Genomic DNA, 25,652 nt, shown 5'->3' with positions numbered 1-25,652 from the left:
CCTCCTTAAAAATGTTTATTTTAGATTGTTTCATATTTGAATATACTGTATATTTTTTGGCATGAGACAGTGAGATCATATGCCATTTTTTCCTTTGGTGTTGTGAATTTACTTTATACTATAATTTGTATTGCAGGTTCGCTTCTTTTTCCACTTTAGTGGGAATAAACCAACAAATAGGCGAGAAAATCCCGAGTGGTACTTTACACAAATTCTTAAATGGATCTCTGCCCATGAGAATTTTCTTAAGACACGCATCCAGCCTGTTTTGAATCGCTGTGGCCATCAAAAGACTTCAGCTAAAGTAAGATTTTTCTTTTTTTTGTAATGAATATAAACCAGGGCATGTACATTAATAGTATGCAATACCAACATCATTCACTATGTATATTATTGACCTATATGTTAAATTTACTTTTTTTTTAGCTTTATTCCCAAACACTACGTGAAAGGTCTTACCAGTACTGTGTGAGTCGACATGACTCACGAAATCGTAATGACACGATTGCAAATGCGACGGTCTGGAGCTTTGAGACACACTGACTGCTGGTTCAATCCCGCCCGTGGTATGGACTATGTGAGTCTTTTGGTCATTGTCCACATAGATATCTTTTCATACTAATTATTAATCATGTTGAAGACAACTGGATCTGGATTTGTGATGACACAAGATATCAAATTTGTTTTTGTATTTAACCTTTTGAGGGTTTTGGACGTACTAGTACGGCTTACGCGCAGGGGTTTTTGACGTACTAGTATGCATAAATTCTAGCGCCATCAAATCTCGCAGGAAAAGGCTGGTAGGCCTAGATGTGAGAGAATGGGTCTGTGTGTACGGTAGAAAAAAATCTGGGACCCAGTGGTGCATTGTGAGAACGCCATCTTAGTACACAATGTCCACCATGCCTCGCGGTAAGAAGTTCCTCACTCCTCGGCGAATTGGGACACTTTTGTTCCCCAGTGACAGTTCTAATACAAATGGAAGTGCCAGTGAAGATGAGTTTCAAGGTTTTGGTGAGGTTTTGACCGAAACTAATGACCATAATATTCATAATAGTGAGGAAAACCCAGACGACCCTCAGCCTTCCACCTCTGGTGCTGGGCCGTCTTGTTCACGTTCAGTTGTACCAGAATCAAAGAGGAAACTCCTATCTTCCCAAATCCCAGACTCAGATGTGAGCATTTGTGATGATAGTGATTATGAACTACAAGCTCTTGAAAACAGTTCCAGTAGTGATAGTGAAGTGGAATATTCCCCAGTGAAGCGTCAGTATATACGACGATATATGCGCTCTTGTAGTGTGCCATATGCTATTCCAAGGGGAAGGAGTACAGTGGACCCCTGGTATTCGATATTAATCCGTTCCTGAGAGCTCATTGAATACCGATAATATCGAAAACCGAATCAATTTTCCTCATAAGAAATAATAGAAATCAAATTAATCCGTGCAAGACACCCAAAAGTATGAAAAAAAAAATTTTACTACCTGAAATATTAAGTTTAATGCAATAGAATAATTACAATAACAATAAAATAATTGACACTTACCTTTAATGAAGATCTGGTGATGATTGATGGGATGGGAGGAGGGGAGAGGTGCTAGTGTTTCAAAGTGGAATCCCCTTCCATTAGGACTTGAGGTAGCAAGTCCTTTTCCGGGGTTACTTCCCTTCTTCTTTTAACCCTTTGACTGTCGAAGGGCCAAATCCTGAAGTTGCTTCTGGTGTCGCAAAATATTCGAAAAAAAAAAAAAGATTTTTTCTTATGAAATGATAGAGAATCTTTTCCCGATTGTAAAGACACCAAAAAAACGAAATTTGATGGAAAACTGACGGAATTACGCTCTCGCAAAGTTAGCGACTTCGGCGATATTTAAAAATCGGCAATTTCGCCCACTTTGAGCCCTATTTTCGGCTAATTCCGTTATTCCAGTCAACCAATCTCATAACTATTTCTTCAGAACTATATTTTTTCTATCGATTGAGTACAAGAAACTGCCCATTTACCGATTTCAACTACCCAATAACATGGTCAGAAATTTGCAATTTGGCCAATTTCACGAAAATTAAAAAATATGACAATTTCAAAATAAGGTCCAGAATGAACAATGCAGACATTCCTGGCTCTAAAATAACATTTTCTTTGTTCATCAGTCATGTCTCCAGGTCCCTGTGATATTACTCTTGCTTTTTATTTTGAAATTTTATTCAAACAAAAAATAGAAGATTTACTGTTATGCAGACTACTGCAATACTGTAATAATTGTAAAAATTACATCAACCCATTCATGACTGCGTATTAGAATGGCTATTTGGACATTTATTGGACAATGACATCATTTGTTCACTTTTGAACATTGGCAAAAATCAAACATTTCCTGTACTTTGTGCTCCATTTCCAGGTTCTTTTTATAGTAAAATTAATCAAAATCACCTCCATTTCTATAATATAGTTTCCATTCTATCAAATGAGACCAAGAAAACGAGAATACAACCACAAATACTATACGAAAATAGACCACAAAGTCGGCATTTTAATTAAAAAAAACGGTCGGAGTTTTTTTTTTCTCATTATGCACTGCGTGCTCCAGGATTTTTTTTATGTGGTGCACACTGACCACACAGACCCATTCTCTCACATGTGGGCCTACTAGCTTTCTCCTGCCTGATTTGAAGCCGATAGAATTTATGAGTATATATACGTCAAACACGGTACCTCGCAAACGTATATATACGGCCGCGACAGTCAAAGGGTTAATGCCACTAGGGCCAGCTTGAGAGTCACTGGACTTCTGTCGCACAACATAACTGGCAGCCTCACTATGCCTAATCACACTATGTATGCCACTACGATTCTTAAATCTTTCAAACCGACCTTTGCTGGCCTTAAATTCACTCACATCACCACTAGTTGCAGGCAATTTCTTTACCAAATCGTCATGCAACTGCCTAGCCTTTTCACAAATGATCACTTGAGAGATGCTATCTTCTGCTATCTGTTTTTCATTTATCCACACCAGTAACAATCTCTCAACATTTTCTAACACTTGCGGTTGCTGTTTCGTAATCACAGTTGCACCTTTTGCAAGAACAGCTTCCTTGATTGCCGTTTTCCTGGTCACTGTAGTAGAGATGGTTGATTGGGGTTTATTATACAACCTGACCAGCTCCGACACACGCACTCCACTTTCGTACTTTGCAATTATCTCTTCATGGTGACTTATTTTGCAGAAACAAGCACCAAACAGTGATAATATGGATAATATGGAATGTACCGAATGTATCCTTAGATGCGCGCACACTGGCTGGCTTGTAAACACTAGCACACACGGAGCAGTTCAGGCCACATGTGGACAGGTCTCGTACGAATCGTATGGAATACCGAGGAAAATTTTTTGCGTTAAAATGCACCGAAAACCGGATTTATCGAATACCGATGCCATCGAATACCGGGGGTCCATTGTACATCTCGGAGTACATCCCGTGGCTGTACAACAGGAACAGACAGTGAAAATGACGATGATAGTGTTGCAATTGGGATGGAAAATGTGCATGGTGGTGGTAGTGGTGGTGACGGCTGTGAGGCACCAGCAGTGGGCCATGCTGCCACCCACGCTGCCACCCACGCCGCTGCTTCAGCTGATCTACAACAAAGGCCGCCATCCCCCACCCACCCACCACACCAGCCTCCACAACCACAACCTCCACAACTACAACCTCCACAACCACAACCACCTATCACTGTCCAGTACCCACCAGCAGACCGCACCTGGGATTTTCAGGAAGCTGTCAATTTTGTTCCAAATCCCCACCAGTTTGATGACACCCAAAGTGGAATACGGCCATCTTGTACACTTGGGAACAATGCCAGTGAACTGGAATGTTTCAAGTTATTCTTTGACAAACCCCTGATCGAAAGTATTGTCATGGAAAGCAACACATACTTCGAGTACACCATGGCAAACACAATACTTTCACCAAAATCATGTCTACACCAGTGGAAGGAGGCAACTGTGGCTGAGATGTATCTTTTCTTTGCCACAATAATGCTTATGCCACATGTGTATAAGCACAAAGTGAAATCATACTGGTCAACAGACCGCCTGATTGCAACCCCAGGTTTCAGTGATATAATGCCAGTGAATCGATTTGTGCTAATGTTACGTGTGCTTCACTTCTCAGACAAAACCAGGCCTGACAGAAACGACAGGTTATATAAGATTAGGCATGTGTTTGTGTATCTGAAAGAAAAATTCACTATGTATTTTCATCCCTTCAGGAAGCTTGTAATTGACGAGTCTTTGATTCTGTTCAAAGGAAGACTCTCTTTCAAGCAGTACATAACAAGCAAGAGGAAATGCTTTGGTATAAAGTTGTTTGTGCTTTGTGATTGTTACAGTGGTCTGGTATTGGATATTATTGTGTACACTGGAAGTTATACATTGCAAAATACCAGGAAGTTATTGGGCATCTCTGGTGATGTGAATAGAAAAATGATAGAATCATACCTTGATAAGGGGCATATATTATATACTGATAACTGGTACACAAGCCCCTCACTCAGTGGTTTTTTGCAAGTGAACATGACAGATGTGTGTGGCACAGTGCGTGCAAATCAGAAACATATGCCCAGGTTTGACGCTGGCACTCGTAGAGGTGAGGTGCAGGCGTTTGCTGCCAATGACATCATGGCATTTCAGTGGCATGACAAACGAGATGTCACACTGTTGTCATCAGTTCACCCTAATGAAATGGTAGACACTGGCAGGCACCATAGAGAGAGCAATGAACCCATTCTAAAACCTGCAGCTGTGATTGATTACACCTTCAATATGCGTTCAGTGGACAAATGTGACATGCAGATTGGGTTTGCTGATTGTGTTCGCAAGAGCTATAAGTGGTACATAAAACTCTTTTTCCATCTTCTGGACATTTCCATGCTCAATGCTTATAATATGTATAAGATGAGGACCAGAAACAAACCACAATACGGCGAATTCTGTTTGTCTGTCATCAGACAGAGAATATTCAAGTACCAAGGAAGAACACCTGCAATAGACCGCCCACCAAATTATCAACAACTACCTTCTCGTCTGAAGCATGGTGATCACTTCCTAGTAAAACTGCCTGCTACTGATTTCAAGAAAAAGGCTCAGAAGAGGTGTTACGTCTGTGCACATACAAGGAAACGCCCACAACAACGCAGAGACACTCGTTTTATGTGTGAGGAATGTAAAACACCACTGTGCATGACACCATGTTTCAAAGACTTCCACAGACTGCAGAACTTCTAGAAACATTCCCTGTGACTGTATATGTGTATGTAAAATATAGAAAAATAGTAATAAACAACATTTCATATCGTTTGTTTGTGTAAATATTTTCTATAAACAAAACAATGACAACAGTGTTTACGCCCTTATTGTGTAGTATTGAAAAAGAAAAAAAACTTACAAAATACTGATCATATTGGTCTCACAGGCCATAAAAGTTACTTGGAAAAAGAAAAATTAAAAAATAATAGAAAATAGTACATAAAACAGTAAATAAAAGAATACCGGGAGACGGCAGTCGGCGATGTTGCCACATTGTCCCCCTTTTTCGTCAACTTCACGCCTCCATATCTCGATAAGTATTGATGGTAAAATTTTTTTGTTTATCCTATAATATTTAAAAAAAAAAAAAAACTATTTTTTCATAAGAAAAAATATTTTTTTTTTTTTTAAATTTGGCCGACCCTGAGAACGAGTCTCTGAGAAGACCTGTCGACCCTCAAAGGGTTAAGGTGGACTTTGGTTAATGAGTATAGTTTCACCTTGATGCACAAAAAAAAAAAAAAAAAAATAGGACTTGTGCTGTAGGCCTTCAGTTTGTTAAGATTTTTAACCTTTTTTTATAGATTACATATTGAAATCTTGGCCTGTACTTAAGTACCTGATATATAATAGTAAGAGGAAATACCCCGAGACAAAAATGAGGAAGGTTAGTCTAAAATTTGACCACTTGACTTCCCCTTCACCAGTATACCTATTTTGCTGAAGAGAACCTCAGTTGTAGCTTAAAATATTCAGAATATCATTCTTTCTTGTTTTTTGTTTCTTTTTTAGGTTTCTTCTTTCACTGATCAGTGTTCATTATACTTTGTTGTTCCAACTTTGAGTATATATGATAATTAACTTAGTGTTTTACTGTGCTTGGCAGGTGGAATTCATGAGAGGTTTGGTGCGTTTGGTTGTTATCAAGTTGGCTGCTGATCTTCCTGAGGTTCAGTATGATGATGACATATTCTGCTCCACTGTCCAGGAAACCCTTAACTTTGAGCGGGAGATAAGTCTGACATATGGATATCCAGCCTCTCAACCTTCTGTTCTTTCTGTCTTGACCCAGGGCCGCATCTTTGCTTGGTGGATACGTGTTGAGAGGAAGTGTGAGTGTTTTCCTTACATTTATAGTTCTTTTCACATTGCTCCCAGATGTACTCTATCATAATTCTTTTTCCAGATCTTACGACATAACATAAAGGCCCTTTTCCTTAGAGAAATACTGGTTACATTCGTGTTTCATTGTAAACACTTTACAAATCCCCTTCCCTTTAAACAATCCATTGCCTCTGCTGTGCACAAACTGGAAAAATTTAAAAAAAAAAAAAAAAGGTACCATTATATTGCTGTCTCTGCAGATAACTTACAACTTTTGCACTTGAATTTTTCATACCAGTCACAAACAAGGAAAATAGGTTTACAGTTGTGAACTTTTGGCATTTAAATTTAAATGGAAGCAATTGTGGTGGAAGTAAAATCAAACTAGACTTCAATTTGGTAGGTAAGTGTAGTGAGTGTGTGTGCAAATACAAGAGTCATCAGTACAGGTCCTCCATCACAAATCCGGCATCATTGGGACCTGTAGTGTGCCGGATTAGTGAGTTTGACTTACACAAAGTTCATTGAACATCGGCAAAAATCAAACATTTCCGCTACTTTGAGCTCAATTTCAAGGTACTTTTCATCATGAAAGCAATCAAAATCATGTCTATTTCTGTAACATATCTTCCATTCTATCAAATGAGTCCAAAAAATGAGAATACAACCATAAAAACCATACGAAAATATACTGCAAAGAGGCGGCTAATGGATGAGAAGTGAACTCCCTTATTTATCGTCCATCTTTTTTATTTTTGTTGTACGTTAAGAAGCATCTTTCCATCATACATTGCCCAAGTTTCAATGAGATAGCCCAACAAACAACCGAGAAAAAAAAATATTTACCAAAAATCATATAGGGCAAGCCCAAGCCAGGTACTGGAAATAAGTCACATTGTCTGACTTTTCTGGGTTATCCTAGGTTCTCTATACATACACTGCTATGTATGATAATCTATGATAATCTATGTATGATAATCATTAGTCACGGCTACAGGCCCCTCTTATATTACTCTTGCTTACCATTTGGAATTTTTATTCACAAAAAAATAGAAGATTTACTGTTATGCAGACTGCTGCATTTTCGCTACTGTGAGTGGAATTTCAAGGTACTTTTCATCATGAAAGCAATCAAAATCATATCTATTTCTGTAATATATCTTTCATTCTATCAAATGAGACCGAAAAAATGAGAATATAACCATAAAAACCATACAAAAATATACCGCTAAGCGGCCGCTAATGGCTGAGAAGTGAACTCAGCTATTTATGGTCTGATTTCTTTCATTTTTGGCGTACGTTAAGAAGTATCTTTCCATCATACATTGCCCAAGTTTCAGTAAGATAACCTACAAACAACTGAGAAAATAATAATAATATAATAATAGTAATATCTTTATTTACTACACGTACAATGTACACAGGCCTAGCTGACATCAGTGACATACTACTATATAGAAAGACGCTTGTTATGCAGAGTATTTCAAGAAAATTAGGTCAATGTCCCAGGATAACACCCACACCAGTCCACTAACACCCAGGTACCCATTTACTGATGGGTGAACATAGACAATAAGTGTAAAGAAACACGCCTAATGTTTCTACCCAGGCTGGGAATTGAATATTTACCAAAAATCATATATGGCTAACCCAAGCCAGGTACTAGAAATAAGCCACGTTGATTTTTTGGGTTATCCTAGCTTCTCTACACATGTGCTATGTGTGATAATCTATATAGAGAAAATAACTTTTTTGTTTCAGGTTTATGGTGCAGTACGAGTGTATGTCACAGTTAGCCCTGTGCTACACTCCGTTTTCTCTAATATAAGCCCCCAAGACAGGGATAGGAGAATGGTATTTGTATACCATATCCTCTTCATACCTCCGTCGAACTGCTCGGTGTTATGCCAAATATTATTTATTCTGGAGTATTTTACATGTTTTATGTTATTTATATTGTTTATTATGTCATATTAGATCAATTGTGATAGGCAAATAAGCTGTAGTGTTGATATTAGCGTAATAATAAACCATATTCTCCTGCATCATGAGACTGAGCTCATAGCAACCGACAGTGGCTTCCAAGCCACCTTATCTTTAATGGACAATGTACTGTGTCGGTGCTTTACATAATGACAAGCATTTCTTTTATTCATTGGAACTGTTGCTAGGGCTAAAAGTAAGCAGGTTATAACAATAAATGGAGAAAAAGAAATTGGAGTGACTTATGCAGCAAGTAGTGCCACCAAACAGTACCAGCAGGTTGGTGTGGCGACCCTGGAAATTTGAAATTATGCTAGCCAAAATTAGTGCCGAATAACTGAAGGAACCGAATAACTGATTGCCGGATTTGTGATGGCGGACCTGTAGGAGAAAGGAACATATTCAGAGTGAGTTCACAAACTGAGACTTGATAATGGTCCAGAACAGACTGAAACATCATCTAGTTCCCATTTTTAATTTATGTGTCAGTTGCAAATTGTTCCCGCCATGGTATTATGACTTTTTATTTTATTCTTTAATGAACACCTGTTTTACTTCCTTATAGTAGTGACTTCACAGTCAGCAGTTGCTAGCAAGAAAACTACATGTACTATACTCACGTATAATAGCAACTTAATTGTTTTGTCTCATGTATGGCAGTACAGTATATTGAAGTCACTGTATGGATTCTCTACCCAACTTCAGTTGCTTTGGAGTTGATGGATGAGTTGGTGTCAGATGATGGAGCATGGCAGGCAGAAGAGAGTGGTGAGGCAGCACACTGTGGGGAGAGGCTCATCCTGCTCCTGCAAGGAATTACTGACCGATACAAGAGACTTCCTCAGCCTGGACACAGGTAATCGATTTCTTTCTCCTTCTCCACCTTTGTCTTGTACAACATTGTTGATTACTATGTTGTTTTCATTTTTTTGACTTCTTATATTTTTGCAAATTTCTTTGTTTTCTTGCAGTAAATGTAATAATGTTATGCAGTTATGTAATTTTATATACAATGTCCAGTGCCCAAAATGCTATGCACAGCTCTGGACTTTTCCCTGCAAGATGTGCTGTTTATTGTTGACTGAATATTGTAACTTTTATGTATCTTCTTTGAAAATAAAATGATCTTGTCAACACTAGATAATTGATAATGTACTGTATTTCAGGTTACAATTTCTGGAGCTTCAGCTAGAACTTCTTGATGATTTTCGTGTGCGTGTGTTACAGGTGATGAAGAGTGAGAAGCAAGACCCACTCACCTCCCACTACCCAGCCATCCTCAACACTGTTCATTATATCACTGCCACACTTCATGACTGGGCAGACCTGCCTGTATGTTACCTCACTTAAACTGATATTCCACAAATTGTTCTCGGAAAAAAATTAAAGTTGCAATAATTTAACTTTCTGATTTGTCGATATTTGATGAAAAAATACTTCAGAGTCTTCTTCCTGATGTAATGCTTTTGAGCATTCCAAAAGATCTATGTAGGTGAATTATTTCTGAATATTATCACAAAAAGATATTTACATTAAAAGTGAATTAAAAATTATGCAGTTATGCACAGTGACTATTCAAGGAGTTGTATATTGCGGCTTACAAGACTTGTCTTAGTTTCAATGGCTCGGCATCAGATGTAACTGAGAGAGCTGCAGCCCACCCCAGACTTATAGCTCCCATCATTGACCTTTAGTTTATAGGACCCAAGGTAGTTTTTGGAGACATTTTATAGAAAAAAAATGTGTCTAGTAAGTCGTGAAATACGGTACTTGTTTTATCTTGGTGGGTTATCAGTGTGGATGTACTCGTGTTTGTGTGTGTTCCATGCATGTATTGCCTACATGTTAGGCATCTTCAGCCAGATACAAAGAAAAAATATGGAGAAAACAGTAGTAGTGGTGAGGTAGAGTTGGTGTGATTAGTCCATCAACCTTGGAGTTCATGAGGTGGTCAGTCCCTCAACCTGGAGAAGAATTCAGCTCCATAGTCTGGAACAGTGTAAAACTGAAGCATGAGATTGGAGTCTTATACACTCCTGAAGGTGAGACCTTCTACATCTCACCTTTGGCAGTATATGAGATTCTATTCTCATGCTTCAGCTTCACATTGTTCCAGATTATGGAGCTGAACTCTTCTACAGGCTGAGGGACCGACCACCTCAGGAACTCCTTCAAGGTTGATGGACTAATCACATCATCTCTACCTTTCTACTACTGCTGCTGTCTCCATATTTATTCTCTGTATTTGACTGAAGAAGCCTACTATGTAGGTGAAAAATTTCATCACTAATAATACCCTATTGTTGCACGTCTTGCTCATCTACTTGTTGGTATTGTTTACCATTTTTTCATTATACATGCACATATTGCACTTGTGCTGCTGAATAATCAGTGGTCATTTAATATTTTAGGAAGGATCCTGATGTTAACCAGTGGGGGAGTGTTAAATATTGTCACCTCAACTTCATCTAATGCATAGCTCAGGTGCTTACCCCCCCCCCCCTCTCTCTCTCTCTCATAAAAAGGGTCTTAAACAATCAAATATTTCAGATTCTTTGTATTCAAGTTCAGTATATAAATATTAGTAAATATATTTATATGAAATTTGTTTTTTAGTTCTTTGTGGAAATGCAGTACTACCAGGAGTGTTTCAGCCGTATTCAGGAGCAGACTAGTGAAGCTCTAGCGAGTTATGACAACACCGTTCTTCCCACAACATCTCCAGATGATCCTGCATCTTTCATCTTTAATTCTCATGATGTTTCTCTTATAAGTACATCTATTTCGCCAGAGTCACTAGCAAGGCAGGTAAGAAAAATATAGGTTCTTGGTTTGTATTATACACTACATATAAATTACAGTTCATATTTTGTCCACATTAGTTTATAGAAGATAGGTTTAGAATTTATTGTATGTGGATGCTTGTAGTATTCATGTTGTCTTTGTGAATTTGTGCAAAAGAGTTCTGTGCAGTTTTTTAATGTTGTGTTTGTTTTTACTTCAGTAACTACAAATAGCAAGCTTCTTGATAATTGTCATTAATTACTAAATTTTAACAATTTCATCAATCTGTATATTAAGTTTTCACCTTTGATAGTCTAAATATTTACAGCTAACCCACACTTGAGAGAGGAAACTTTAGATGACATTTCAGTTTGTCCTGAACTATTATCAAATCTTCATGTATGCTACCAGCCAAAAGACAGGAGAGGAGGAATGGGGAAGGGGGGTAGAATATACTCTAGTAAACATGACCCTAGGCATAAGTCTGGGATATATTCTCAATACTCTCAGATGGGCATGCCTCAGGATTTATTTTTTGTGCATGGGCAATTAACATGTGCAGTTGTTTTCTATTTTCTGAGGAAACTAGTGATAATGTTTATACATAAATTATTTATCTCCCAGGGAGTCACAGGTCTCCACGGATGAGAGTAAATCAGCTATTTTCAGCATGAACATTTCTCATATTCTTTGTTTCATCAGAGTTAAAATGTGAGGAAACTGGGAATAATGTTTTTAGAAAAGCTTTGCATAATTTTTGGCTTTCCTTTGTATGAAATAATATAAACCAATCTCTGTAACACACATGTATCTTCTTGGAAAACAAAAATTATACATGTTTTTATTTATTGATATATTCACATGAATTGTTTATCATCCCAAGAATCATGAATCTCCACAGATGGAAGTAAATCAGTTGCTTTCTGCATCAGTAGGCAAGAGTGTTTTCATATCCTCTTCAGTATCAGGGTTAAAGTATTTCGAACTAGTGATGATGATTTTTTCTTTAACACGTTAGCCATCTCCCACTGAGGCAGGGTGACCCGAAAAAGAAACACTTTCACTATCATTCAAACTATCACTGCACTATCATGCAGATATGACAATTCATATGTCACTCTAAACACCAGATATCCCAAACCCCTTCTTTAGGGTGCAGGCATTGTACTTCCCACCTCCTGGACTCAAGTTTGGCTAACCATTTTCCCAGAATCGCTTCACAAAATATTACCTTGCTCACACTCCAACAGCTCATCAAGTACCAAAAACCATTTGTCTTCACTAACTCCTATCTAACATGCTCACACATGCCTGCTGTATGTCAAAGCTCCTTGCACAGAAAACCTCCTTTACCCCCTTTCTCCATCCTTTCCTAGGATGACCCCTACCCATCCTTCCCTCCACTACAGATTAATATACTCCCCAAGTCATCCTATTTTGCTTCATCCTCTCTGAATGACCAAACCACCTCAACAACCCCTTCTCAGTCCTCTGGATAATACTTTTAGTAACTCTGCACCTCCTCATCTCCAAAATACGATTTCTCTACATAATATTTACGCCACACGTTGCCCTCAGATGACATTTCTACTGCCTCCAGCGTGCTCCTCCTCGCTGCAACATTCACAATCCATGCTTCACATGGGTTGTGAAGCATGGGTTGTATGAAGCATGGATTGTATAAAGCATGGGAATGTATGAGTGTATAGTGTTGGTACCACTATACACTCGTACATTCCCTTCTTTGCCTCAGTGGATAATGTTCTTTATCTCTACAGATAAGTCAGTGCACCACCCACCTTTTTCCCTTCATTAATTCTATGGTTTACCTCATTTTTCATGTACTTAACTGCTGACACATCCACTCCCAAATATCTCAGCACATTCACTTCCTCCAATCTGATATTCAGTTTTTCCTTACCTAACTCAATGGATACCTCATTACTTTACTCTTATCTATGTTCACTTTCAACCTCCTTTCTTTACACACCTTCCCAAACTTATCTACATACCTTTGCAACTTCTCTTCAGAATCTCCCAAAAGCACAGTATCATCAGCAAAAAATAACTCAACTCCCATTTTGTATTCGATCCCTTGTATTTCAATCCCACCCCTCTCCCCACCACCCTAGCATTTACTTCTTGTACAACCCCATCTATAAATATGTTATACAACTATGGTGACATCATGCATCCTTTTCTAAGGCCTACTTTTACTGGAAAGTGAGTTGAGACAAATGTTTTATTTTACGTTTTGACGTGCCGTAGGAGCACGAGCCAGGGAGTATTTATGAATTGATTCAGAGGAACTGGTTAGCTAGGATCAAGTCTTGGAGGTAGAAATTACAGTGCCTACACTCTAAAGGAGGGGTGGGGATGTTGCACTTAAAAGGGTCATCTGAACTGTGATAGTAGCATATTTTTGGCAACAGATTAAATAATGGTGAATGTGCTTCATTTTCTGGGGGAAGGAGTCATAAGTATTTTAGGGCAAGGTTTATGGCTAACTGAAACATCTGAAGTTTCCTTAATGAATTTTAAGTTAGTTGTAATATGTTCCAGCCACTATTAAGTAATTTTTTCTGTTTCTAAATATTGCTCAATTTTCATTTCTAGGTTAGTTTTTCAGTTTTATTTACATCAGCCTTACACAAGTGTGTGCATCACCAAACTATCATTCAGGCACATAATTATAAATTAAACTCTTAATTATATCCTGTCTGTATGTAACATGATCATAGCACTAGTATCAGTATGTACTGTAATTACCATAGTTTTTGTTTGTCTGCACTTTACGTACATAAAGTGCTGTAAGTGTAATTTAACAAAACATTTTAAACAGTTTTAACAAACGTGTTGTTGCTTATTTGGCAGTTGGGTTAATGTGGCCCTACCCTTCATCTCAGCAACTCTAGGACCTTTAGAAACCCTTTAACTTAGCAACCATAGGGTTTTTGCAACCCTCCAATCCAGCAACCCTAGTGTCTTTGCAACCCTTCAGTCCAAGAACCTTAGGGAAGAAATAGATGCTATGTTGTAGGGAAAACTTTATTACTGCTGCAACATTTTGTCCAGGACTTCATCACGCATGGTATATTTGATAAAAGTTCATCCCTGAACAAAATGTTGCAGCAGTGATACAGGATTTCTCCTGCTAAATAATGTCTTATTCTCTGCTTGTGCCATCATGTACCTAGGACCTTTGTAATCCTTCAACCCAACAACACCCCTAATGCTTTGCTACCCTTCATTGACCCCCCAGGCCTAGGGCCTTAGCAATCCTTTAACCCAACAAGAACACAACAGCCTCTCCTCACTTAGCAACGTACTCGTTACTACTGTATAAACATTTAAAAAATATACTAAAAATGCTATAAATGGTGCAGAGGTGACATTAAAAAAATTTCTAAAGATGGTTGACACAAACCCACTACCAGTATAGTATGCTCCACGCTTAACAACCAATTCATTTACCAGCTTACTCTTTGGAATGGAATCACATCATTAAGTGAGGAGAGGCTGTGTAATAATATTTTGAGTATTCCTATCTGTAATTTTGTTCACTTTTTCAGACAAATGTTGTGCTCTCTGCTCATAAGATAGGAAGGGGGACTTTCCTTTAATAAACTATCACTTTGATTGATGATATACTGTACTGAATTATTGGATTTTATTTTTCAGGATGCTCTTGAATCGCTAAACATAAATACAGATGCCCCTACAACATCTCAGATGGCTGAAGTGTCAGGTTCAGTGTTTGATGGAACCATCAGGTTATACACACACATAGAGGGTGAGATGGTTCGTACACTTGCCACCTATGTCTTCACTGAAGTTCGTGCCAGAAGTCAACCATACCGCCAAGACAAATGGTTTCACACCATCATCCCTAGAGCCACAACAGACTTTAACAAAATAAATGAGCTGAGCCCCAGTATCTGCCCCTTATTGGAAGTTCTTGCCAGGCATCTCCATGCTCTCAGAGACATACTAGCAGCCCCACTCTTTATGCAGTTGTGGCAGATTGTGGCAGATACTCTTAATAAAGTAAGATATCAGTGTAACCATGATGTGCTGTTTATTAGATTAGTTTTTTTACTGGACGTAAGGCGTGTAAAATTTTGTTTTGTCTAATGTGTACATTCATACTCACCTATATATATACATTTTTTTTTTTTTCAACAAGTCGGTCGTCTCCCACCGAGGCAGGGTGACCCAAAAAAGAAAGAAAATCCCCAAAAAGAAAATACTTTCATCATCATTCAACACTTTCACCACACTCACACATTATCACTGCTTTTGCAGAGGTGCTCAGAATACAACAGCTTAGAAGCATATACGTATAAAGATACACAACATATCCCTCCAAACTGCCAATATCCCAAACCCCTCCTTTAAAGTGCAGGCATTGTACTTCCCATTTCCAGGATTCAAGTCCGACTATATGAAAATAACCGGTTTCCCTGAATCCCTTCACTAAATATTACCTTGTTCACACTCCAACAGATCGTCAGGTCCCAAGTATCATTCGTCTCCATTCACTCCTATCTAACACGCTCATGCATGCTTGCTGGAAGTTCAAGCCCCTCGCCCACAAAACCTCCTTTACCCCCTACCTCTAAACTTGTCACATCCTACATTCACTCCTAGCTTCATGGGCCCTGTCATACCTGCTCTTAAAACTATGTATGGGGTCAGCCACCACCGCTTCCTTACCAAGATCATTCCACTTCCTGACCACCCTGAAAAAAATATTTTGTGACTCCCTGTGGCTCATCTATGTCCCTGTGTTCCCATTTCTCTCCTCATAAGCATCATCTTTCTGTCTACCCTTTTAAGTCCCCTGAGTATTTTGAATGTTATCATGTCTTATCTGGATTTTCTACCCTCCAATGTCCTTAGATTCAGTTCCGTTAGCCTTTCCTTATAGCTCATGCCCCTTAATTCAGGAACAAACTTTGTTGCATACTTCTGCAATTTATACAGTGTTGTAACATACTTTTTTTTTCAGGTGTGGGTTCCATACTCCAAGACTGGCCTTATTAATGTTGTATAAATTTAGATGACTATTGAGATTCCTGAGGCCACTCTTAGATTTGCTAGATGAGCATTGGCTGCAGAGTTTTTTGTGTGTACTCTACTATATGTGGTTGTAGGGGGGTCTAGTCACAGTTCCTGGTGTCTTTGTTTGCATCCTTGCAAGCATGCTTGTGTATACAGTGCCTGCACTCTGAAGGACATGTGGGATTGTTGCAGTTGAATGATAATCGGATTGTGTTGTCCAAGGCAGAGTAACCTAAAGAAAACACATTCACCTTCATTCATTCAGTCACATTCCCAGAGGTGCTGACATCACTATCAGATTATCTCGTAATTGCAACATCCCCACCCCTCCTCTAGAGTGCAAGCACTGCCCTTCCCCACCTCCAGGACTCAAGTCCAACTGGCTGGTTTCCTGGAATTCCTTCATAAAAGTTACCTTGCTTGCACTTCAACAGTTTGTCCATTAAAACTTACTTGTCTCCATTCACTCCTGTCTAACATGCTCTCACAAGCCTGCTGGATGCTCAGGCTCCCAAAACTCAAAGCCTCTTTTAAACCCCTCCCTCCAGTAATTTCTTGGATGACTCCTTTCCTTCTTACCTTCTACCCTAGATTTATACACTGTTTTTTGTTAAACTATCTGAGTTCATCCCTGCCTTAGGCCTCTGAATTATACCCTTGGTGATTTCACATCACCATTTGCTCTCAAGCCTGAGATCTCTTCTGCCTATAGATGTGCCTGGCAGTGTGGTCATGATACTATAAAGGTATATGGTATTTAACTGCACAAGAACATAGGAAACAGTTATTGAAACTAACATTTCAGGTTTGACATATACTTTATATGAATGAGTGATGAGGTGTGAGAAGGCTCTACCTAGCATGGGTCAGTAAGTCTACTGCAGTGGGTCTACTGTCCTATGCTAGACAAATGCCTAGCATGGATTTCTGGAATACATAGTGTTTATTGCTCTAAAAGCGATGATTATGTTTTATGTTGTGAATACATTATGGACAAATATCATTGATGGATAGGAAGGAGTGTTACTGATAAAGTAACTTTATTAAACAATAAACAAAATATAGTAAATAAATATTTAATTACATATAACTAAATAGAATTTCAAAGAAATTAAGACAATTTTTTGGTGCCAAAAGGGTTTGATTAATTTTTGTTTCCTCCAGTATGTGTATGAGGAAGTGATACTGCAGACCCGGTTCAGTGATGCTGGAGCCACTCAGTTCAAGTTTGATATGACTCGAGGACTCTTTCCCATTTTTGGCGCATTCACGCAGAAACCTGAAAATTTCTTCAGATTGTAAGTTTCTCGCCAAAAATTTGTGAAAGAATGGTAAAAATAATAGATATACTATATGAAGACTAGTATGTCAGATTATAAAGTGTGAATATACAGTGTATGTGAGCAGTCATAGCAAAGATGTTAATGATATACAGTGGACCCCCGGTTAACGATATTTTTTCACTCCAGAAGTATGTTCAGGTGCCAGTACTGACCGAATTTGTTCCCTTAAGGAATATTGTGACGTAGATTAGTCCATTTCAGACCCCCAAACATACACGTACAAACGCACTTACATAAATACACTTACATAATTGGTCTCATTTGGAGGTGATCGTTATGCGGGGGTCCACTGTACTACTAAGTATATTACAACAAATAAGATGAAAATAGTGTTCTAAGAATATGAATACAGTATTTGCAGAGTACAGGAAAATAAGATATAGTTGAACACAGCTATACCTTACATGTTGGAACCAAGAGCTTTCTGTAATATGAAATATAAACAAAAAAGTTCTACAGTATAAAATAAGGGTACTCACCATTGCTTGTAATAGGTGTCTTCTTATAATATTTATTTATGTACATGTGAATAACATCTAACCAGTATAACAAGGTGTAAGAAGTTGAGGGAATGGGAATGAATGTAAATTTTCCAGCCACAAGGGTACAGGTTTCCGGCTTATTAACTTGATATATTGCTGATCAAATATTCACTAAGAGTATATGCTCTGTGTTTTAACTAATGACAGCAGTGTGGACCGCTGAGTATGATTAGGTGTTTCTGATAGACATTTGCAAGACTTCTTAATTTTCAAAATTATAAAAAGTTTAATTTTATTTAAATTGGATAAATTATTTCATTCTCCATGGGGAAGTGGAACAGAGTTCTTCTTCTGTAAGCCATGCATGTCATAAGAGGCAATAAAAATACCAGAAGAAAGGGGCTAGTAACCTCTTCTCTTGTATAAATTACTAAATTTTAAAAGGGAAACTTTCATTTTTCTTTTTAGGTCACCCTGCCTCAGTGGGATACAGCTGGTTTGTTGAAAAAAAAAAACCTGTTTCATTGTCATATCTATATCCTCATCAACTGGTTCCTCTTCATTTTCTCATCAGTTGTCATAGTTGTCACTTGCCACTCTCAGCAGTTGGGTTTTTGATGTCAGCACCAAAACAGTATTTGCATTATTGAGTAGTTAACCCTTAAACTGTCCAAATGTAGATCTACATCCACGTGTGGGGGGGGGGGGGCTCTGAACGTAGATCTACTTTTTTTTTTACGTGATATCAAATGGGGAAAATCAAGGTCGGAGCGAACGTTGATCTACGTTTGGACAATTTAAGGGTTAATAAACAAGCACATCTTTATCATCTTTAAGAAAAAGAGGATAAATAAGTATACAAGATATAATGTAGGGAGTAATGACAGTAGTTTGTTGGACTGTGTATTGGTAGATAAAAGACTGTTGAGTAGGCTTCAGGATGTACATGTTTACAGAAGGGCCACAGATATACCAGATCACTTTCTAGTTGTAGCTACAGTGAGTAAAATGTAGATGGGATACAAGGAAAATAGAAGCAGCAAGTAAGAGAGAGGTGAAGGAGTAGGAACTAAAAGAGGAGGCATTTAGGGTACAATATAAACAACCATTGGAGGATAGATGGGCTAGTGAGAGTATAGGCAGTGGGGTCGAAGATGTATGGGGTAAGTTTAAGAATGTAGTGCTAGTGTTCAGCAGAAGTTTGTGGTTACAGGAAAGTAGGTGTGGGAGAGAAGAAGAGCGATTGGTGGAATGATGATGTAAAGAGAGTAGTAAGGGAGAAAAAGTTGGCATATGAGAGGTTTTTACAAAGTAGAAATGATGCAAGGAGGGAAGAGTATATGGAGAGAAAAGGAGAGGGTAAGAGAGTGGTGAAGCAATCTAAAAAGAGAGCAAATGAGAGAGTGGGTGAGATGTTATCAACAAATTTTGTTGAAAATAAGAAAAACTTTTGGAGTGAGGTTAATAAGTTGAGGAAGCCTAGGGAACAAATGGATTTGACAGTTAAAAATAGGAGAGGAGCATTATTAAATGGAGAGTTAGAGGTATTGGGAAGATGGAGGGAATATTTTGAGTAATTGTTAAATGTTGAAGAAGATAGGGAAGCTGTCATTTCGTGTATAGGGCAGGGAGGAATAACATCTTGTAGGAGTAAGGAAGAGCCACTTGCTTGTGAGTGTGGGGGAAGTTCGTGAGGCAGTGGGTAGAATGAAAGGGGGTAAGGCAGCTGGGATTGATGGGATAAAGATGGAAATGTTAAAAACAGGTAGGGATATAGTTTTGGAGTGGTTGGTGCTGTTATTTAATAAATGTATGGAAGAGGGTAAGGTACCTAGGGATTGGCAGAGAGCATGCATAGTTCCTTTGTAGAAAGGCAAAGGGGATAAAAGAGAGTGCAAAAATTATAGGGGAAGAAGTCTGTTGAGTATATCTGGTAAAGTGTATGGTAGAGTTATTATTGAAAGAATTAAGAGTAAGATGGAGAGTAGGATAGCAGACGAACAAGGAGGCTTTAGGAAAGGTAGGGGGTGTGTAGACCAAGTGTTTACAGTGAAACATGTAGGTGAACAGTATTTAGATAAGAGTAAAGAGGTTTTTGTGGCATTTATGGATTTGAAAAAGGCATATGACAGTGTGGATAGTGGGGCAATGTGGCAGATGTTGCAGATATATAGTATAAGAGGTAGGTTACTGAAAGCAGTGAAGAGTTTTTATGAGGATAGTGAGGCTAGGGTTAGAGTATGTAGGAGAGAGGGAAATTATTTCCCAGTAAAAGTAGGCCTTAGACAAGGATGTGAGATGTCACCATGGTTGTTCAATATATTTATAGATGGGGTTGTACAAGAAGTGAATGCGAGGGTCTTGGCAAGAGGTGTGGAGTTAAAAGATAAAGAATCAAACACAAAGTGGGAGTTGTCACAGTTGCTCTTTGCTGATGACACTGTGCTTTTGGGAGATTCTGAAGAGAAGTTGCAGAGGTTGGTGGATGAATTTGGTAGGGTATGTAAGAGAAGAAAATTAAAAGAGAATATAGGGAAGAATAAGGTTGAGGATAAAAAGATTAGGTGATGAAAGACTGGATATCAGATTGGAGGGAGAGAGTATGAAGGGAGGTAAATGTATTCAGATATTTAGGAGTGGACATGTCAGCAGATGGGTCTATGAAGGATGAGGTGAATCATAGAATTGATGAGGGGAAAAGGGTGAGTGGTGCACTTAGGAGTCTGTGGAAACAAAGAACTTTGTGGAAGCAAAGAGGGAAATGTATGAGAATATAGTTGTACCAACACTCTTGTATGGGTGTGAAGCATGGCTGATGAATGTTGCAATGAGGAGAAGGCTGGAGGCAGTGGAGATGTCATGTCTGAGGGCAATGTGTGGTGTGAATATAATGCATAGAATTTGTAGTTTGGAAATTAGGAGAAGGTGTGGGATTACCAAAACTATTATCCAGAGGGCTGAGGAGTGGTTGTTGAGGTGGTTCGGACATGTAGAGAGAATGGAACAAAACAGAATGATTTCGAGGGTGTATAAATCTGTAGTGGAGGGAAGGCGGGGTAGGGGTCGGCCTAAAAAGGGTTGGAGAAAGGGGGTTGGACTTCCAGCAAGCATGCGTGAGTGTATTTGATAGCAGTGAATGAAGACTAATGGTTTTTAATACTTGACATATTGTTGGAGTGTGAACAAAGTAGCATTTATGAAGGGATTCAGGGAAACCGGCAGGCTGGACTTGAGTCCTGGAGATGGGAAGTACAGTGTCTGCACTCTGAAGGAGGGGTGTTAATATTGCAGTTTTATAATTGTAGTGTAAAGCACCCCTCTGGCAAGACAGTGAGTAGTGTATATTGTCATTAAGGCTGCCAAACTGCAGATCTCTAAAAATTCCAGAGAACCTTCACTGCCTGCATATATTCAGTCATGCAGATTAATTATTAAGAATGCATTTAATCCTTCAAACTGTACTCCTTGGAATGTTGGTGAGAAAAAAAAAATCATAATATACACCTGGAATATTCAGGAGATTGCTCTTAAATCTAAACTCTGATATTATTCCCTTGAAAAACAAGATGCTCGGCAGCTGTACTCCCAATGAAAAGCAGGGTTGCTATGAATATACTAAGAGATAACTCATTAAGTGTGTAAGAAATTGAAATTTCAAAATATTCTTTCATACATAGATATTTACAAACAGACACCTAGCTATTTTTAAGAGGGAACTAAAATTCCTCAAGTTGGTTCCTGATCAGCTGTTGTAGTGCTTGCTTGGGACTTGTATGGCTAACCAACAGCTTGGTTAATCATCATTCATGAGGCCTGGTCTGGGACTTGGTTATCAGGGCTGTGACCCCCTTGTTGCCCCTGGGTCATCTTCTAGTACTCTTCAGTAATGGTCACATGTTAATTTATGTCATGAGGGCAAGACTGAGAGCATGACTTCTCGATACATTAATGTTCTAGTTTATGCAGCAGAAATTTTTTAATGTTAAAAGACCCATTGCATATTACTTTCTAGAGATGAACACACAATATTACTTCATCATTCTTAGTATGAAATCAAACTGGCAAGGGTTAAGAATGTTATATTTGGTTATAACTGCATTCACTTGTTTACATATTATTTGTTCAAAAGTTTTAGAAAATGATGATGACAAATTGATTTCTGATGAGTAACCACTTATCTGGATTGACACAACCTTTGCAAACTTGAGTATGTTAGGGAAAGTTTTCATTTCTGTTGATTTGTTGGACAAAACTGCAGAGGTAGGGAGTAACACACGAGCAACTTTTATATATGAATGGTAGGACATTAGCTTTGCTTCTTGAATTTTGTGATTGTTATTGAAATAACCTCTGTAAAATTAGTTGGGAATAGGTATAATGAGCTTAGTGTCATCTCTCAGATCTTCTCTAACTTGGGCATGGAAGTTTGGGATTTTACTGGCTAGGTTTGATTCTATAACAAAATTTTAAAGATGGAACAGGCGAGTCAAATTATAAGACTCGCACTTTACATACAAAAATGCAGTATTTTACAGCTTATTTTTTTCCTTTCCAGAGTGAAGGAGTCTGTGATACTGCTAACACTACCGCATCCAACAGCCTTCCTCTTGCGCGACACTATTCGCATGTGGCAAGATGATCAGGATTCTTTCAGCTTGGTTGTTTCACCGGTCAAGGCCTTGGCTGAACACAGTGTTGTGCTGCTTAGGCCAAAGGAAGCAGACACAGTTTTAAACATCAGAATATATGATCGAGACTGATTGTCTAGCCTATTGAAAGGTTCTTAAAAATATTCAATAGTCTTGTGTTTACTTTTTACTTTTTAAATAATTAGCACATTACATCTAGCATCCATCAGGGAGGCAAGATTATTTTTGTATAAAGTATGTATGTAAAACAAATTCCAATTTAGAAAAGCTTGGAGGAGGTACTTGTTTTAAAATTTTTTTTTTTTTTAAGCAAGAATTGTGTCCATAACATTTTCTAATTATTGTAACCCAAATATTAAATGCTTGAGCAAATATCATGACTTCTTATTTATGCACACAAATTTTTTTTTTCTTGAATTAGAGCAAAATAAATAATATACAGTACACCCCCGGTTTTTGTCCTTAACCCTTAAACTGTCCGAACATAGATCTACGTCCGATTTTACATGCTTTCAAATGGAGAAAATCAAGGTCGGATCGCTACACACGTCAACGTAGATCTATGTTTGGACAGTTTAAGGGTTACTCTGTTCCAGGTCATCCAAAATGGATGAAAATCGAAGTAATATTTCCAAAGAGAATTATTATTATAATCAAAAAGAAGCGCTAAGCCACAAGGGCTATATAGCTTCCCATGAGAAATAACGTAAATCCAATTAATCTCTTCCCTGTGGTTGTCCATCAACTCTACCACATCCTGGCCACTCACATCCAACCCCATGGATTTCCCCAAAGCCACAATAGATTCCACAACAGGAGTAGGGTTGTCAAGCTTACACTAACTTATATTAAGTTAGTAATAGAACCAGGCATTATTATAATCAAAATGAAAGAACTAGGCAGTAAAAAACAAAGTAAAATACATACACAGTACATTCATTACTTACCTTAAAATATTTGTAGTCTTAATGTAGGGCGAGAGGTGAGTAGTATTTATTTGTAGTCCCAGGAGGATGTAGTCCATCTGCCTGGGCTATATCTACTGGCTACATGCACTGCGGCCCACAGCCACATTACGAATTATAAACAAAAGCGGAGTGGGGGAGTGATTGAGCCAGATGCAGATTCATACAGCTTTTTCTAACACTGGACCAGGGAAAACAGTGTTTTCCCTTCAACGACTCGCCCCTCTATAGCATATAAACATTGCATGTTTATATGCTATGTAACGTGTTTCTTACATAATTTTGAAGAAAATTTAGATGGGTTAATGAAAATTTCTATAGTAACATAAAATAAGACATTTAATATGCCCAAGAGTGATTATTATGTATTAGTATTATAACTACAGCGTTAAGACTAGAGGGACACTCTTAGTGAACGAGTAACAAAGGCATGTTTATATGCTATGTAATGTGTTTCTTATATAATTTTGAAGAAAATATCATAGATGGATTAATGAAAATGTCTATATTAACCTAAAATAAGACATTTAATGTGCCCAAGAGTGAGTTACAAACGTATGAGTGGCCCAAGTGCATGCATCTGGTACCGAGGATTTCCGAGCGGATGTACCAAACCTGAATTATACGATTTCCGCACCGTACGAAAACCGGGGTTCCACCGTACATGCAAAATAACCACAGGGAAAGTCAAATGATAGCTCTAGGCCTTTTGTATTGCAATCAATACATCAGAAGTTTGCAATGTTGCAGAAATGAGTAGGAAGTCCAGGTAGACCCATTCAAGGAAGCTTTCAACTCCTCCCAATGGTTTTGTATCTGGTATTGATTGTTTGCAATTTTTGCATATATAATAATATTTTTTTAACAAACTGGCCATATCCCACTGAGGCAGGGTGACTATTAATACAGTGGACCCCCGCATAACGATGGCATCGCATAGCGATTTTTCCGCATAACGATTACTTTTATCGCAAAATTTTTGCCCCGCATACCGATTAAAAACCCGCATACCGATTTTCGTCCGAGACGCGTCCAATGTGCCCTCAGCCAGCCTCACATGTGCCGCTCCGTCCCATTGTTTACCAGCCAGCCTCCGCGGTAACATCCAAGCATACACTCGGAATATTTCGTATTATTACAGTATTTTCGGTGCTGTTTCTGGAAAATAAGTGACCATGGGCCCCAAGAAAGCTTCTAGTGCCAACCCTACACCTCAAAGGGTAAGAATTACTATAGAGATGAAGAAAGAGATAATTGATAAGTATGAAAGTGGAGTGCGTATAGCCGACCTAGTCAAGCTGTACAAGAAACCCCAATCAACCATCGCTACTATTGTGGGCACCAGAAAGACAATCAAGGAAGCTGTTCTTGCCAAAGGTTCAACTGTGTTTTCGAAACAAAGATCGCAATTGATGGAAGATGTTGAGAGACTCTTATTGGTGTGGATAAATGAAAAACAGATAGCAGGAGATAGCGTCTCTCAAGCGATCATATGTGAAAAGGCTAGGAAGTTGCATGACGATTTAATTAAAAAAATGCCTGCAACTAGTGATGATGTGAGTGAATTTAAGGCCAGCAAAGGTTGGTTTGAGAGATTTAAGAAGCGTAGTGGCATCCATAGTGTGATAAGGCATGGTGAGGCTGCCAGTTCGGACCACAAAGCGGCTGAAAAATATGTGCAGGAATTCAAGGAGTACATAGAAACTGAAGGACTGAAACCTGAACAAGTGTTTAATTGTGATGAAACAGGCCTGTTCTGGAAGAAAATGCCAAGCAGGACCTACATTACTCAGGAGGAAAAGGCACTCCCAGGACATAAGCCTATGAAAGACAGGCTTACTTTGTTGATGTGTGCCAATGCTACTGGTGATTGCAAAGTGAAGCCTTTATTAGTGTATCACTCTGAAACTCCCAGAGCGTTCAGGCAAAAGAATGTCCTCAAGGATAATTTGTGTGTGCTGTG

The 25,652-nt window shown here is 38.4% G+C and overlaps 1 protein-coding gene across 4 annotated transcripts in view; it reads left to right on the top strand.

Annotated features, from left to right (window-relative positions):
- The window catches only part of Rint1 (RAD50 interactor 1), a 70,922-nt gene extending 47,824 nt beyond the window's left edge, over nucleotides 1-23,098 (top strand). For all 4 annotated transcript variants that reach the window (XM_070089838.1, XM_053781758.2, XM_053781757.2 and 1 more), the window contains 8 exons: nucleotides 137-304; nucleotides 6,202-6,427; nucleotides 9,108-9,258; nucleotides 9,569-9,734; nucleotides 11,019-11,210; nucleotides 14,868-15,233; nucleotides 17,415-17,548; nucleotides 22,631-23,098. In XM_070089838.1, coding sequence (XP_069945939.1) covers nucleotides 137-304; nucleotides 6,202-6,427; nucleotides 9,108-9,258; nucleotides 9,569-9,734; nucleotides 11,019-11,210; nucleotides 14,868-15,233; nucleotides 17,415-17,548; nucleotides 22,631-22,835 — 1,608 coding nt within the window. In that variant the 3' untranslated portion in view covers nucleotides 22,836-23,098. The remainder of the gene's footprint in view (nucleotides 1-136; nucleotides 305-6,201; nucleotides 6,428-9,107; nucleotides 9,259-9,568; nucleotides 9,735-11,018; nucleotides 11,211-14,867; nucleotides 15,234-17,414; nucleotides 17,549-22,630) is intronic.
- Nucleotides 23,099-25,652: the final 2,554 nt, after the last annotated feature.

This window comes from Cherax quadricarinatus, chromosome 30 (assembly GCF_038502225.1).
Source record: "Cherax quadricarinatus isolate ZL_2023a chromosome 30, ASM3850222v1, whole genome shotgun sequence".
Lineage (NCBI taxonomy): Eukaryota > Metazoa > Arthropoda > Malacostraca > Decapoda > Parastacidae > Cherax > Cherax quadricarinatus.
Note: the sequence above shows the minus strand (reverse complement) of the source record. Positions and strands in the feature narration are given on the sequence as shown.